The sequence below is a fragment of the Neopsephotus bourkii genome, unplaced genomic scaffold (genome assembly GCF_033783945.1).
Source record: "Neopsephotus bourkii isolate Nb327-2 ecotype Australia unplaced genomic scaffold, CSIRO-AGI_Nbou_v1 NB_272, whole genome shotgun sequence".
NCBI classification, from domain to species: Eukaryota; Metazoa; Chordata; class Aves; order Psittaciformes; family Psittacidae; genus Neopsephotus; species Neopsephotus bourkii.
The window spans coordinates 13,533,311-13,549,956 of record NW_026900781.1 but is presented as its reverse complement, the minus strand read 5'-3'; the positions used below and the strand labels follow the sequence as shown (position 1 = coordinate 13,549,956).

General features: G+C 41.7%; 1 protein-coding gene across 5 annotated transcripts in view; it reads left to right on the top strand.

The window, feature by feature from the left end:
• RELCH (RAB11 binding and LisH domain, coiled-coil and HEAT repeat containing) overlaps positions 1-8,915 on the top strand; it is a 75,299-nt gene extending 66,384 nt beyond the window's left edge. For 4 of the 5 annotated variants that reach the window (XM_061346663.1, XM_061346664.1, XM_061346662.1 and 1 more), the window contains 4 exons: positions 560-676; positions 1,706-1,794; positions 3,539-3,609; positions 7,090-8,915. In XM_061346663.1, the coding sequence (XP_061202647.1) occupies positions 560-676; positions 1,706-1,794; positions 3,539-3,609; positions 7,090-7,210 (398 nt within the window). In that variant the 3' untranslated portion in view covers positions 7,211-8,915. Of the gene's footprint in view, positions 1-559; positions 677-1,705; positions 1,795-3,538; positions 3,610-7,089 lie in introns of those variants that run through there. The other variant, XM_061346665.1, reaches the window with a different exon arrangement.
• Positions 8,916-16,646: the final 7,731 nt, after the last annotated feature.

Sequence of the window (16,646 nt, the reverse complement as noted above, 5' to 3'; positions counted from 1 at the left end):
ACAGCACCAATTAACAAAACAGCTTCTTTTTCATGGCCCTGAAATGTACAGCACATGGAAGAGCCAAGTGATTGTTACACTGTCTTAGAGACTTATAAACAAAACACGAGGAGCTATCACACCTCCCAACTGTAGGTGTCTAGTTTAACAGGCTATAAACTCCTTAGGCTTCCTCTGTAGTCGGTGAAGATTTGTCATGACATGCATATTGCTGTCACTAGCTTATCAGCTGTATTTGTAAAATAGAAGCATATTTTAGACAGCTTTAGCAGCAGGAGAGTAGTTATGTTGCAAAATATTTTATGTAAACTGTTACTATTTCAAATGTACTCTGAGGTACTATTTTATTTTAGGTGGTATTACCACAGTTTTGGTTTGAGTTTGAGATAATGAGTTAATCTGCAAGGACAGTGCCATCAAAAGCCATTATTTGCAGTTTTTATTCCACACTTAGGTGTGATGCTTCAAATGCCTGTGATTTCCACTTAGGAACTGTTTCATGCAAAGCAAGTCTGTAGAAAGCAATTTGAAATACTTATTCCAGTGTTTACTTTTACAGTTGTTATTCCACACTTGCTCAAGTTAGCCTTGGTTAACAACCAGCAGTCTGTGGATTCGAAGAGACTGGATATCGCTACTCACCTGTTTGAAGCTTACAGTGCCCTTTCTTGTTGTTGTATCCTTTTTTTAGGCAAAGCTGTTAATTGTTTGGTGTGGGGAGAAGATTAATACTTGAGAAATAACAAAGCTTGTCTTTGAATGTGTGATGTAAAACGCGATCTGATCAGTGTAAAGAAGAGGTTTTCACAGAAGCTGAGTGTGCTGGGTTAGCCTGGAGGCCAGGTGCCCACCAAGCTGCTCTGTCAATCCCTTCCTCAGCAGGACAGGGTGGGGAGAAAAGAAGATGGAAAAAGTCTTGTGGGTCAAGATAAAGTCAATTTAATAAAGCAAAAGCAAAATGCTGCACATAGAAGCAAAGGAAAACAAGATTTATTCGCCGCTTCTAGCAGTCAGGGCCTCAAGTTCATGTAGTGGTTGCTCTAGAAGATAAATGTCATAATAATGAATGCCCCTGTTCCTATTCCTTTCTCAGCTTTTATCGCTGAGCAGACATCATATGGTAGGTACTATCCCTTTGGTCAGTTTGGGTCAGCCTTCCCAGCTCTTGCCCACCCCCAGTCTGGAGGTAAGGGGGCAGTGGTGGAGAGACAGCCTTGACGGTGTGCAAGCACTGCTTGGGAAGAGCCAAACACTGGGGTGTTATCAGCACCTTTCTAGCTACCACTACTAAGCACAGCACTATCAGGGCTGTTTTGTGGGAAATTCACTACATCTCAGTCAGACCTAACACAGTGGAACTGCTAGATACTTAAAAAAAAACAAACAAAAAACCACAAACAAACAAAAAAAAAACCCCACACAAAAAACCCTACAAAACAAAACCAAAGCCCTTGATCTTAAACAGTAAATTTAAAAGAAAAAAAAATGGAATAGTACAGCTATATGAAATATGTGAAGTTAAATATGTTTAAGGTATTTTTTACTATTTGCTAGTCATGAAGTGCTAAATGCTGTCATTTTCTTGGGTTTTGCTGCTGTGGCTTGTCCTTGTGTTCAGTAGAACATTAACAGAAGACAGAGAAAATTAAAAAATATATAATTTCAGAAGTCAATCCTTATAATACCTTAACCACCTGGGGTTTAGTTATTTCAGAGGATCTAATGGTCAATCACTTTTTACCAGGACTTAAGTGTTTACGAACTGATATGGAACATCTCTCGCCAGAGCATGAGGTGAGCAGCTATGTTTGCTAACCACGTAGGAGATGCAGATGGCAGCAAAATTTGAAGCATAATGATATTTAAAACCAAAAATTAAGGAGAGCTTACTTATAAGTGCTATCAAAACATAGCGGGGCGGGGGGGGGGGGGAATGTTGTAGGGAATAGCTCGCACAATTTAAAAAGCAGAAAAACTTTTAAAATGTATTTCTGTGCTGAAGACCTCTGCAGAGAGATAGTCAACTGCCAGGAATGCATGTAGAAACACAGATCTCAGATGTACGAAATGCAGAAGCGTTCCAACAGGCAGGTAGAAATGCTAAGTAACAAAAATTATGGCTGCTGTACTGAGAAATCTTGGCTTTCTTTTGATACAGGAAGAAAAGCTTGCTTTTTACTGGAATTACGAATGCATTTCTCTTTTTAAGTACTTGCATATTTTATGCAAATGAAGGGCAGCAAATTGAGCAGTAGGAGTTGTAGTCCTGTTACTCCTACACATGTTTAAATGCTGCTTTCTGAAACATTCAAGGGTGTACTGCCCAAACTGCTTCAAGTGTCAGAGTAGTACTTCTGAAAAAAATGAGAGTGACGAGTGGCACTGATCTGCAGACTGGGCCACAGCTCACCAGTGTAATAAATGGTTTCAAAGGATATTCTGTGCTGCAGCTGTCTTACAGGGATTTGACAGAAACCAGCTTTGTTATGTATAAAAATCCATTTTTAAATAGTTATCACTTGGTAGTAACCATTCGTGACTGATCTGTATTTTGGAGATTATAATTAAGTTTTTTTCCTCTATTGTATTTGTTCAAGTTTTGGTAAAACGCTACTAATTTTAGTTGCTTGTAGCTTTGACATTTTTAGGCTTAGTGTCTCAAAGTGCTTAGCTTTTTCCTGAGCTGTGAGTAGAGAAAGCTGACATTCATTGAATATGTTTATAGTTTCACACTCTGCATTGCAACTGCTTGAGTGTTTCAAATGCTTTTGTTTTAATGTGTTAAAGCAGTACTGTTGTGAGCAGAGTTTTATATCTGTCCAATGAATGGTATGATTTCTTTCAAAGCCTGCTGTTGGGAATCATTCCTTTATTTTTGGTATGCTGGGGAAATGTAAAATGTCAGTGTGGGTGTGTTTTTAGTCTTAAATATTCTGTAGAAACCTTTAGCACTGCAGTTGCCTAAGTAAAGCAAAAAAGCCATAATTCACAGAAACCCTTGAAGACAACAGCAAAATGATACCAACTTGGTTTTAGCACTTCCTTTCCACTAAAAACTTGTCTCAGGATGCCATCACGCTGTTTTCTTTCCTTGCTTTTTCTTTCATGTGTAACGCTGGTAAAGATACGAATTTTAAAAGATACTTGAAAACTCTCAAAAGGAAAATAGAAGGAAGATGAATGTGTGTTGAAGTTAATGGCTAATAAGTAAAAGTATTGTTTGGGGAAAAAAAGGAAGATAAGGAGGTGTGTCTCAGAAGTGAGTTTGCTTTGGATCCATTTTAAAAAGCCAGGGGAAACAGGAGGGAGTCTTGGACTCCCATAACTATTTCAAAAACATTTTCTTCCTTTAACTATTATTCTGAATGGTTTTGTTGTTTCTAGCCGTAAGATGTTATCAGATAGCTGGAATTTAAATGCACTTGGAAAACAACAGTCTCTTTAAATAGTTCTGTTAATGTTAGAATTAGTTGTAGAGTAGATCTGGTACAAAGTGTTAATGTAAAAGAAAATCACATGTATCTCTTATGTGTCTTAGGTTATTTTAAGCTCCATGATAAAAGAATGTGAACAGAAAGTGGAAAACAGGACCGTCCAAGAGCCACAGGGGTAAGACTTCAACTTCTCTTTTTTTTTTTTTCCCTATACCTCCAGAGTTATGTTCTGCAGAGTGTATTCCATAATGGTGTCTGAGGATTGGGACCAGAAATCTGGCACTGACATACTCTGTATTTGAAAGCAGATTTTAGGAACTTCAGTTTGTGATTGTTTGTCTCCAGTGTAAAACACAGGACATTTTTTTGTCATTGCAATGATACTCTTGTTTTCCCGTGTTCCTTAGTTCTTAATTGTTTATCTATTTAAAGCAGTAATTGAATTTCTGTCCTGAATCCAAGACAGCAGGGAATGCTTGGCCTATATGCTTAGAGCAATGGATGTGGCACACACCTTGCAACTCACTTTCATCGGGGTGGCCTGCAGGCTGAAAGAATTACCTGGCGATGGTAATAACCTTCTCCAGGCTGCTGGTTTTACTAGTGTACATGAGAACAGTTTCTTCCAGTGTATAAAGTGACCTAATATAGTGTGCGTTAGTTTCATCAAGGTCTTCCCTGTACTATGTACCTGGTGTAGTAGGTACCCAGTAGATAGTTGTGATAAGTCAGAATTAACAGTCAGACTCTTTGCAGATCTAACGCTAACCAGTTGCTGTAGACTCACCAACCAACCTGTGCAAGGACATCCCTCCACATAAGCAATGACTTAACATTTTGCCTAACAAATTGATTTATTAGGATCAGTTGCCTACGTGGGCATCTATTACTTTGTCAGTATTTCCCCTGTAGGGGTTTTATGGACTCTTTTTTTAAATTCTACAGACTAACTAATACTTTTCTTTAATTTTTGTTTTCATTCTTTGTGCAATAAAAGAGCCACTACCTCAGACTTCAACTATGGAAAGAAAAAGAGTAATATATCTGTCTAAATATATAAGACTTTTTATGTCTGATAAATGTTTATCATTTCTTAAGCAACTACTTGACAGCTGTTTAGGAGAGATCATTAGAAAATATGAAATTGATTCCTTCTCAAGCAGACATATTCCCAGAATGCAGCAAATATGTATTTTTGATTTATGATATCAAGCTGGTCTCCTCAAACAGCACCATTAAACCTGAAGGGGTTTTAATTTTCTTACCTGTATTAACTGAACTGTGAAACCAAAGGTTATGAAACAAAATTCCTTAGCTGAGCTCTTCCTAATTCTCAAGTGATGTTCTTCAATTGGACAGGAGTTTTAACTTTTTTGATGTGCACTTTTGCCCCTCAAATGCGTTAATCCATTTAATTCATCAAAGCTGTTCTCTTTGTGTGGCTAGAATTTGAGTGATCAGCTTTTCTTTTATTGTAGGGTTTAGGCTTACCTTGCTTTAGCTTGTATCAGTGCAAGACATGTCAACCTAGATGTAAGAGGTCTGTATTACTTAAAATCCCTCTTACGAAAATATCTTGAAATCACAGTCCTGTTAAGCACTTGCAGAAACAGATAAATGCAATCATGATTCAACATCCAGTGTGTTTTCTTTTAGAATGCAGCTGCTGAGAACTTCAAGATTTGAAAAGGATGTCTTTGAAATGCATTGCTTCATTCTTTAATTGGCCTTCACCTTTCTTATTCAAAGCCAGGCTGTGGTTGCAATATTTTACTGTACAAAATTAACATGAAATATTTTGCCACTGAAGAAATTACCTTTTCATATACATGAATGTGGGGGTTTTTTTCCTTGCTAAGCCCTTGCCAATTTTAGTTCCTAGTTTCAGTATTAAATATATATTTGAAGAAGGATTTAAGTACAACTAGGAGATAAATTACTGATTTTTAACAACATGAGAATAAATGCACAAAAGTCACAGAAATAGGTTTTAAAAAAAATTAAACTGTGTCTTTTTAGATCTTGGATACCTGCTTTTGTTAAACACTTTCTTTAGCAGTTAACAGTTGCATGCTTTGTGACACTCTTCAGATGTGCTATGTGTACCTAAGGCCCCTTCAAAGATCTGTCCTGCAGAAGACAGGGTGTCAATTCAGCTTAAAAAGTAGAAGGATATGGGATACATTTGAGGGGATATATTTATCATACAGTTGTTATCTGTAAATCCATAAGACAACATTAGTGAGAAGCTTCCCTTTTGGTTTTTCAAGTACTCTGTTTAAAAAGAACCTGTATTCATTACCTTTTTTTGGTACAAAATGGCAAAAAATTAGTGATTGCAACCCTGCTACCTTTGAAGAAATCATTCAAATTCTGTTGAAGCAGTTTGGAGTTAATTAATTTGACCTGCCTTGATGCAGAAATGTCTGCAGAACTGTTTGTAACTTTGCAGACTGAAAAGTCAGTTTCTGGAAGCTGGCCTGTGCCAGTAAAACAGATCTGCTCTCAGGTATAATTTTGAAATGCAGAGTCCATGCTGGACTCACAAGGGAGAATTTCACTGGTAACGTTGTGTAAAATTGGTCCTGTCTAATGTTGAAAAATGTTTGCCATTTTAACTACAAATATAGGAAGTATGGAATATTTATTAATACTCCTGCTATCCTATTTTTGCCTGTTACACTCTGTCTTAAGACAGATTACTCCTACTATGCTGAAGTTAATATATATCTGAAATAGAGCTCACTCATACATTTCAAATTAAAAAAAAATAATAAATGCAGCATTAGGATAATTTAGTAACGTTTAAGGTTGTAGCATCTGATAGGCTCAGCATTTATTGGGTTGCTCATTCTAGTCCAGTTTCTGGAGGAGATTTTGGACTCTCCACTGTTTTCTCTAGTGCATATGAAGTAAGAACATGCAAGGAAAGGTTGTAGGAGTCACATTCACGCCAGCCAGGAGAAGGCTCTTTACCCAGCAAGGGCTAGCGACCTAGTAGGACTCGGTGCCCCAGGGTGGGATTTACAAAAAGTTTACAAGGGGCTCAAGAGAAAGCCAGACAGGTAATGTTAAATAAAGATTCGTTGGGAGTTACTAGATGACAGTCCACACCAATTTTAAACTTTGCTCATGGTGAAATAGTTGGAAAATAAGAGAGTTGCAAGTTAAGAGAGGTCACTGTTTTGTACTTTTTATTTATGGTTCCTACATACCTCCTAACGGTCACTGTTGGAAGCAAGATATGTGGGATAGACAGGTCCTTGCTCTGACATAGTACCGTTGTTCTTATACTAGTTGAGTGTAAGGATTGACATTTCTTATGAGGAGATTAAGTCAGTCCTCCACAGAGGTATTTGTCACTAGGGCAGTCGCCCAAGAGCTAACAAGTGCTAATGTGGTGACTTCCAAAGGCAGTGAAAAGTAGTGTGCATGAAAATATTCTACAGGTTTCACTAGGACTATGTGAACACAATAATCAATATAACAGTGTATATTGGGCTGGGTGGTCATGATTTTTCAGTTCTTGATGGACTCATCTTTTGTGATGTTGAAACCTCTAGAATGCAAGGACAATTCAGCTGCTTATTAAATAACAGCACAGTGTCGTTTTTTCCTTTGTAGTCTTATGTCACTAATATCTTTACTTTCCTAGCTCAATGTCGATTGCGGCGAGCCTTGTGAGTGAAGACACAAAGACCAAGTTTTTGAACAAGATGGGCCAGCTGACAACATCAGGTGCAATGTTGGCTAATGTGTTTCAGAGGAAGAAGTAAGGTGGGAAAAGGAACCCCCAGCTAACACTAAAATGGACCTCACAGAGACTGGTTCCTGTACTTGAAGTACTTGCCTTTTAATTTCTTCTGTCTTATGTTCTTGTAGTATAATTTTATTCTAACCTCCAAAGATATTTGCACTGCTTTTGAATATCGCTGTGTATCTGTTAATATTGGGTTACCTGTGGTTGATATAAAACTGAAATCATAGTCTGTACCAAGTCCCTGTTCTGTGTTCTTGTCTTTCCAGCATAATTTTTTTTATATAGTGGAAGGTTGTTTGGGGTTTGGGTTTTTTTTATTTTATTTTCTGACAGGATATCAGCAAGTATCTGTATTATACATGGAGCTATTATGACGGTACTTAAAATAATGTAAATTTGAAGTCATTGTCATGAGGTAATAAAAGTGGAGATTACTTATGTATTTAAATTATGACAGAGTAATGCAGATTTTTTTATGATGTTTCTAAAAAGAAGAGGAAGAGCCACCAGCATTTGTCTGTGCTTCTAGGATTGTTTTTGTAAGTATTGTGCATCTTGAATCCAGAGGAATTGCAGTAACTAATGTACGAACTGTTTGCACTTGCATCAGTCTGCAGGGAATGCTCATGTTTCAGATGCTTTACGCTGACATTGTAAATGCTGTACAAAGTCCTTCAGATAATATTCTCACATCTGTTGTGGTTTTTTGAGGGATGTTTTCTGTTGTTGGGGTTTTTTATTTTAAAGCACTTTAACAGCCAGTCTACACATCCAGAGGCACATCCACTAAGTAAAGGAAAAACATGATAAATCAATACAAGATAATAAATGTATAAACTAATATACTTAAGGACTAAGGGTCCCAGAACAGTCCTGCAGGCAGAGGGAAGTAGGAGAAAGAGTGCTTTCATCTTGCACTCAGTGTGCACTTCTGTGTACTGTGAAAGCTAAAATTAAGATTTCTCTTTTAGTTGTCATTTAGGTTGAATCTCAGTTCAAATTTAACACCATAGTATTTGAAATTGTTAAGTTTGACATGCAGTTTCCTTAAAATGCTAGGTAGGCTGCATACATACTTTATACAAATGACATTGTGAGGAGTATCTTCAACAACTACCAAATACTTTCGTTAGCAAGGAAGCATTAACAACTAAATCTTTCTATTCTGTGCAGCACTTTCTTTTTTCTCTCCTTCTTTATGTCGATGTAAGCTTCTGAAAGTGAACTCAAGTGCATGCATGAACTGGTGTGAGGTTGCAAAATATGAAAGCTCAGGCATTCTCTGACATGGTTCCATTCAGTTAGAAGCATTAACATCTTTGAGGACAGGGGAAGCAAAAGGCGTGAGGGAAGAAAGTACTCGCTTCTGAAGCAGAATTGGGTGGAGTAGCACTTCAGGTATTGCCCTTAGACAAAAATAACAGAGATAACTTGGGGCTTCTTCTGACTGCTTCATGTCTGTGCCTGTTGGCTCTGCATATACAGTTGCCTGCCATGTTTGTGTTGTGACAGGGCACACTTGCACACTGTCAGTCTCTATACACTGCACTGATGAAACATGTTCTTGAGATTACAGACAGCTCCATGCCTTCGTATTGCTTGTTACCATGAAAGTATACTTTTAGCAGACTGACTGTGAAATGGAGACATTCCTGAGGAATGGGAAGTGGTGACATTCCTCTCTATTGTTCTGTTGTCAATAAAAAGTTTTGTATACCTGCCTTGTCTTGTTACTTACAGTCTTCTCCAAAAAAGATAATAGAGTCATAGAATAGTTAGGGTTGGAAAGGACCTTAAGATCATCAAGTTCCACCCCCCCTGCCATGGGCAGGGACGCCTCACACTAAACCATGTCATCCAAGGCTCTGTCCAACCTGGCCTTGAACACCGCCAGGGATGAAGCATTCGCAGCTTCCCTGGGCAACCCATTCGGTGCCTCACTACCCTAACAGGAAAGAACGTTTTCCTTATATCTAATCTAATCTAAACTTCCCCTGTTTAAGTTTTAACCCATTACCCCTTGTCCTACCACTACAGTCCCTAATGAAGAGTCCATCCCCAGCATCCCTATATGCCCCCTTCAGATACTGGAAGGCTGCTATGAGGTCTCCACGCAGCCTTCTCTTCTCCAGGCTGAACAGCCCCAACTTTCTCAGCCTGTCTTCATATGGGAGGTGCTCCAGTCCCCTGATCATTCTTGTGGCCCTCCTCTGGACTTGTTCCAACAGTTCCATGTCCTTTTTATGTTGAGGACATCAGAACTGCACACAATACTCCAGGTGAGGTCTCACGAGAGCAGAGTAGAGGGGCAGGATCACCTCCTTTGACCTGCTGGTCACGCTCCTTTTGATGCAGCCCAGGATATGGCTGTCACAGCAAAACAGCTATTACAGGAGAGAGGTATAATGTGCAAGCATTATTTAGGCTGATTTCTTTATGTAATAGATGATAGACTGGGCATGTGGTTTTATTGCCATTTTCATGCAGGGCCTCCTCCCCTCCTATGCTGTGTTCCCCCCCACACCCCTCTTCCTTCTTTCTTCTGTGTCTGTCCCAGTAGCTGCACTGCCAGAGAACTCTAGTCATGAGACCAAAATGATTTCTTTATGGTTAAACTTCTACTTTCCAAAGCAGGGCAGCTGCCTGCAGGCTGCCTCTGAGAGTGACTCCCTAGTGCACACTGAACTTCCACCAGGGTCTGGTATCCTGCTAATGTCACAGCCAAAAAACTGTGACAGCAATTTAGTTATGGGTGATTGTGGGATGAGACTCTTTGGTTTGTTGGTATAAATGTACTGTCTTTGCCCATGTAGGTCCAATCTCTCTAAGCCCTTGCATAGTTTCAGCTTTTTCTAGTCTGCATTTTACTTCATACCAATTGATCCAAGAAGGAATTTGAGTGAGATTCCCAGGAAGACCAGCACAGTAACTGCTGATGTGAAAACATTTCTGTGTGGGCAACAATTGTGCAGGTTGTCTTCAGGAGTTTTATCTCCTACATTTCAGGTCTCTGTTCATTAGCTTAGCACATACTGATAGATTTTCAGGAATATTGCAAAAAAGTTGCTCTGTGCGGCTTTTGGGAATGTTCAGGGTGTGTTTTGTTTTCTTCTTTTTCCTCCTAGCTATGGCACTGTTCCCAATTTGGGATTGGGAAAGAAAAGAGAGAAATTGGGAAAGAAAAAGTTGGGAGAGAAAAGTGTTGGTTTTGTGTTGGGTTTTTTTTTTCCCTCCTATTATACAAAATAAGTGAATCTTTTGGGGAGAAAATGCATCATTAAAAAACGACAGCTGGATATCCAGCATGGAAAGCCAATCACCCCCCTAGTCTTATCTTCAATTGCTTATGACTTTGCCTAAATAAGGATTCTCCAAAAGCAGGATGATGGCTTCATTAGCTCTGCCTGAACTTCTGCATCTTGTTTGCTGTAAATAGAGGGTACATTGAAGGTCTCCTGCTGCCCTTGGTGAAATTTCAGTCTTGGTATCTTTATTTAAAAGACTGACTCTTGCACTCTCAAGCAAAAATGATCAGTGGGCTAAATGGCTCTTCAGCTGCCTGAATGAGTGTTAATGGTTTAATTCTGCAGATAAGGCTGACTGATATTACATGGCTGGTTCTGAAAGAGGTTGTTTTCTAAAGCATAAATGTGACAAATTACTCTTTTCCAGTCTTCTAATTGAGGTGAATAAAGGGAGCTCCTTAAGAAAAGCTGCACATTCTTCTCTTGTCAGCCTCTTCCCACTCTGCTTTCGCACTAGGAGGAGGAAAAAATGCTGCTATCACTGTGCATAAAAGTATATTCCCATTAGGGGAGCTACAAGCCGTGTTTGAACAGATTTGGAAACCGAGGAAGCTCACGTTTGCAAATTAAACTGTTAAGATTGAAAGATGAACAAATACCCATAAAAAAAGATCTGTTGTGAATAACAATGAGTTTTTGTAATATATTATGGGAATTCATTGCTACATATGAATGATGATGATTCAAAATGGTACAGAAAAAGGAGAAGTGTGGAGTATTTCTGTTCTGTCGCTGTTGTGACAGTGTAAATGGCATTTTCCTGTTCCAGGAGTAAGCAGCTCTACATTTTACTGCAGCTCCTGAAGGTAGGTGTCATGCCTTTAAGCTGTTTTAAGTAATTTCCCATGTGAAACTTACTGATGCTGGTATTTAAATAAACCAGAGAGTACCAGCATGGAGCAGAACATCATTGATTACGGTGATGTAGCGAGCTGATTGACATGGCATTGATCCTAGGTCACAGAATTTCTTGCATCAGATGCAAATGCTGATACAGGACTGCAGAATGGTGCTGGGCAATAAGGCTTTAAGGGAACTGGTTTGGTGGTTTGCTGAGTTCATGTGGCTAACGGTTCTAGCAAACGTATTTGGATATGTAGCTAATTTGGTTTCGACTATAAGACTGGTCAACAAAGGCTGTTGTTGGATAAGTAGGCTAACTGGGTCCTGGATGTTGGTACCGTATGCTAATATATCATGTGTTAACTAATCTAGATGAGTAACCATGAATGAGTAGTCATTTCCCAGAGAAGCTGTTTCTGAAGTGTTTTGTCTTTAGGTTTCATGCTTATAGGTAAGCTGTAAGAAAAGGTGGTTCTGCTTGTAGAGTTTGTAACGGGCAAGTCAGTGGCAAGCAGCCTGCATCTCTGGGGGACCTTCACTGCATGCTGAGCTTGAGCTTCCAGCTTACTTCCAAGGTAGCGAAAGACTTCCTGGACTGAAGTTGTTTAGTTGCTAGAAACTTGGAGCATGAGCAGTTCTACTGTAGAAGTCTGTGACTTGAAAAGGTGACTCAGGAGCTGGCTTAAAGGGCTGACACCGTGACAGTGGTCGGTCAGTCTGGTTCCTTTCCCAGCACTGATATCGCATGTGCTCACCACATCCCTTATTCATCATATTTCAGGCTGCTCTGCACCCATACTGTCAACTTTTGTATCCCACGGAGGCAGATACCTTTTCATTCTACCATTTAAATACTGCATGTATACAAACAGGGCTGTTTGCAGTGTACTTTAATATTGCCATTCCAAAACCAGTGATTGTGCTCTTGTGCTGCTGCTCTTTGCCCTGTGCTTTAATGGAGATTTTTCCCGTTCCCCAAAACCTGAGAAACCTCTTCAGCCTCAGTTGCAGCTGAGGCGGAGGCACTGCAATGGAGGTCTGCTGAAGTTGCAGCAGCAAAGTATGTATGTGCCTTGCAGGATCCTTTGTGTCGCTCTGCCAGGCGTGTTCCACCTTCCCTTTAAATATGTTGCAAAGGGATGGGGAAGTGCAGACAGGGAAGAAGCAGCTGCAGTGTTTAATAGGCAATAAGGTTTCGTTTAGATTAGATCCTTTGCTGTGGGATGAATGCTCTCTATTGATCTAAGTATGAGTCATCTCAGTACTCTGGTGAGTTTTCAAAGGCGCTCAAGATTTAGTGTGCTTGTAGATAAAACGACAAGCTGGTTCTGTGGAACTGGAAATGGGGTGTTGAGGAGTTATGGTCTCGGTTATCCTGCTGAGTGAGGGGTTGATGGATGTTTGCCAGCCTAGAACACTCCTCTCCAGGTAGGACAGAGCTCGAGGTGTGTCCTGGGCAGCACAAGCTCCCCAGTTTGTGCCAGCATGGCTCTTGTCCTAAGGATGAACATACGACCTAAGTCTTGGAGGTCATCAGGTTGGTCTCTCTTACAAGCATGAACAAATACTCCAAGTTAAAAACTCACCACAGCTTTGCATTTCCTTCCAGAAGCATGTAGGCATTGTTGCTGCCACAGCGGCAGGCGATAACCTGTAGGTTCCCTGCACTCTTGTACATACTTCAAACATCTGACACATTAGTGGTGGCTGGTTGTGAACTTTTACCTTCTGAATGCTGCAAACTCCAGGGTCTTGACAGGCGTTCGGCACTGGTACAGTTCTGTGGGGTTGTAAAAGGTGTGTAAACCACACCGGTGTCACAGGAGCTTGGTTATACTTGCTCTCTCATGAAAAATGTGTGCGTTTGAGAATCTCAGGGAGATTGGGCAATAGTCTGCTATGGAAACTTGCGTTTCACAGGAAGAAGGCAGTTTCAGGTTGGTGCCATGGTTTTGTGTATGATTTTCTTATTGTAAAGAATAGATTTTAATGTATTTTTAATGGATTCTTTTAATAGCTAGAAATAAAATTAGAGCCCTCTGTACTAAAAATGTGCAGATACTTTTCTACTGTTTTTCCCTTTAGCCCAGTGCCGAAAGCTCACATACTGGGTCATACAGTAGGTCCCTCTCCCTAGGGCAAGTGATGAGGCAGCTGGAGGCAGCCCTTCTCCCTGCCCCTACAGAGAGCTCTGTGCCTGGGTTGCTGCTACTGCAGGAGCTTTGCTGTGACCCACCTGCCTCCCAGGGATCTCCCTGTTTTAGAGGCCGCCTTCCTGCAGCTCTTAACTTTGCGTTGGGTTTCTCCCTCACCTGCTGAGAGACAGGTGCTCATATTTACAAAGCCTGTGTTTAGTTCAGAGTTCAAAACCTTAACCAACCTTTACAGCATCTAAGGGGAGAAAAATATTGATCTGTATTCAATAAAACCCTTCCTCTCACCCCCATCCCTCAACAGGATGTGAGAGGTGGGAGGACGGAGCTCCATCACAGCCTTCCTGCACAGTGTGAAAGGCATCCTGGGATGCAACCACATGCTTTTCAGTTTTGCTTCTCTGCCCCGGTTTCCTTCACATCATTTGGATACCCAGGATTAACAGGCAGCCTCCTGTTCTCCCTCCTGGGGAAATGGAGCATCGTGAGTAGTTAGGGGCTTTGTGCAGGTTAGGAGCAGGGGAGGAGTGTGTCACTGTTTATCCACGCTCCAGAAGAGAGGCACGAAGTGGTTCTGTTTTCAGACAGTTCTAGAACTTGCAGTATTGCACTGCCGTACTTCTTGTACGATATTTAGTATGTAATGTTCTTTTTTCTCTCTCCAGGAAGGAGGCAAGAAGACATCGTACTGACCGCAGCCCTGCTAAGCAGTCAGCCATGCTCAGTTTCCATCCAGTGGCAGGCTTCACCAAGGAAGGGATCCTGCTGTTACCCAGGGAACTGTTTCCATTGCGTGGCACCTCTGAGGCTGCACGTGGTTTTCCATGTCTCTTCTTTAGAATAAGCATCCCGAAGGCCAGTGCAGTTGAGGGTTTGCGTGCCGCAGTGGTGAACGGAAACAGGAGGCACCTGAACACCACTGTAAGTTTAGAGCTTTCAGATTTCAAGCATTTTGGTTTTATACAAAATAGGTGCTTGGCAAAAGCAGCTGAAGAAAAGTGTTATAGAAAAAACCTACTCTCTACAAAAGGCCGACAAAGCAGTTTTGGTGTAATTTAGGTTTTATTTGTGCTTCATAGAATGATACAGGCGATAAATGCAAGAGCATTGACAGCACTTTCTCCTATGCATTCCCTAGTTCATATTTTCTAGCATTCACATTTCAGTTTCTAACAGCCTACTGAAATACATAATTAAGAATATAAAGCACCCAATAGTGGTTTTTGCGGGTTTGGCTCAAAACATAAAGTTCAGCTCAGAGGGAAATGTCTGAGCTTTCAGAAAGAGGCTGTTTTCACATAGTGATAGAAAAGGAGAGAGGTTTCAGCCTAAACATGAAATACTGTAGGCAGGATCAGGAGTGAGAATGCAACAGTGATGGAGCTAGCATGCAATACTGAACCGTCTGGAGCTCCCCTGGGCTGGTCAGGGCTTGGCTTTACTCAGTACCTCCAAAGCCTTTACTCAACACCTTTACAGCGAGCCAATAAAAACGTCTAACTGCTCAAGGCAGTGTGAGTTTGCTTCTGTAAATCTGTGGTTAGAATGAGCAGCTGGTACATAAGCACACCCTAAGGCCTTGGTATTGTGCTAAACACGAAAAGGGGAACAGGCTCAACAGGCTGTTCTGTTTAAAAAGAAACGTTTCCTTGTACCTTAAATATGAACATTCTATAACACCCTGGCCAGCACGGGGCTGTGGGTTGTCAGCAGTGGATGAACATGGCTCTGGCAGAAGAGTCTCCACCCTGCATTGCCCCACATCTTGCCAAGCTCCTTCTAGGACCGATGGGGAATACCGCTGCTGCCGCCATGAGTAAGGCACATACGTGACCCTTACCTCGCAAAGCCCACAGTGAAGCTGGCTGTGCATATGTTGCCTACCAGCAAGCTGGGTGCCATGGTCATCCCTCCCACCTCTCATTCCCAGCAACGTTTCTGTTCAGTAATAAAGCGGTAGCCTGTCCAGCTCAAGAGTGGTGGAACCCCAGCTCATCTGGCACATCAAGAGGGCTCTGACACTGCAATCACAAGCTCTGTGGCTTGCTAAAGCCCACCAGCATGTCACTGGCCCTAGTTCTTCTTGAGGTGAATGTGCAGCAGGAGTAGGTGCTGGCCCTAAGCCAGGCACATCAGACTCATTTTGCCCCATAGCCCACTGCAGAGCATCAAACCCATGTAGGGGCCACCAGCCCCCAGACAGCCATGTCATGTTGGAGACCAGGTGAGGGAATGTGGGCACTGAGACCTGTCGGAGCACAGGGCTCAGCAGCTTGCAGGTGTTAGCTACTGAAAGGAAATGTAGGAAGATTGAAAAGGTCTGGCTCTATGGCACCTGGAAACCATGTAGAGGTGAAGTGAAGGTCATGGCTCAAGGCTCCGAGGGTCACTCCTCTGTGCAGAAATCCCACCACAGCAACCCAGGTAAAGGATTTTATTGGTTTTTAATATTCTCTTAACCTTTCACACTTATTTGTTTATTTGCAAATATAGAGCAACTTGTAACTGTTTTTTTTTCCTGGTCAAGGGTTAAATCTAAATACACAAGTGAAAGAACAGCTTCCTTTTTTGTTGAAGTCAAGCACACTCCTGGCTTATTTCACAGCAGCGTGTGAGCACAGGAGGCAGGGAAGGCGGTGTAATGGTGTAATGCCATGGCTGGCTCTGCCAGATCCTCAGCCCCCATAGATCAGTGCTGCCAAGCGGCACTGCCCTGTCCTGCCCTACCACAGAGGGTTCCCGCTCCCTTTGCAAGACAAGGGGCATCGTGTGCTGTGCCCAGGCTTGAACAGCACAGGCAGCTGCTGCTGGGTCAGTGGTGGTGGTGATGAATGTGTCCTGGGGGTCAGGAGCCCGCTCTGCACTGCCCCACGTTGTGTTGCAGGGACTGGGCCCATCCATGTGTAGTGTTTGAGAAGAGCTCTCAAAGCTCATCTTCCACTTTTGTTCTCCCTGGAAGCAATCCCACCTTCCAGCTCTGGCTGTCAGCCGAAGCACCGGATGCAGGGAGGCCTCGAGCTGTGCCAGAATGCCAAGGCTGCCACTTGCAGGGCTCTTGCATGGGAGCAGGGGTGGGATAGAGCATGGGATAGGATAGGAGGCTTTCCCCATGCCAGAGGCAGGAGCAAACAAGAGGGCGGTTGCACCAGGG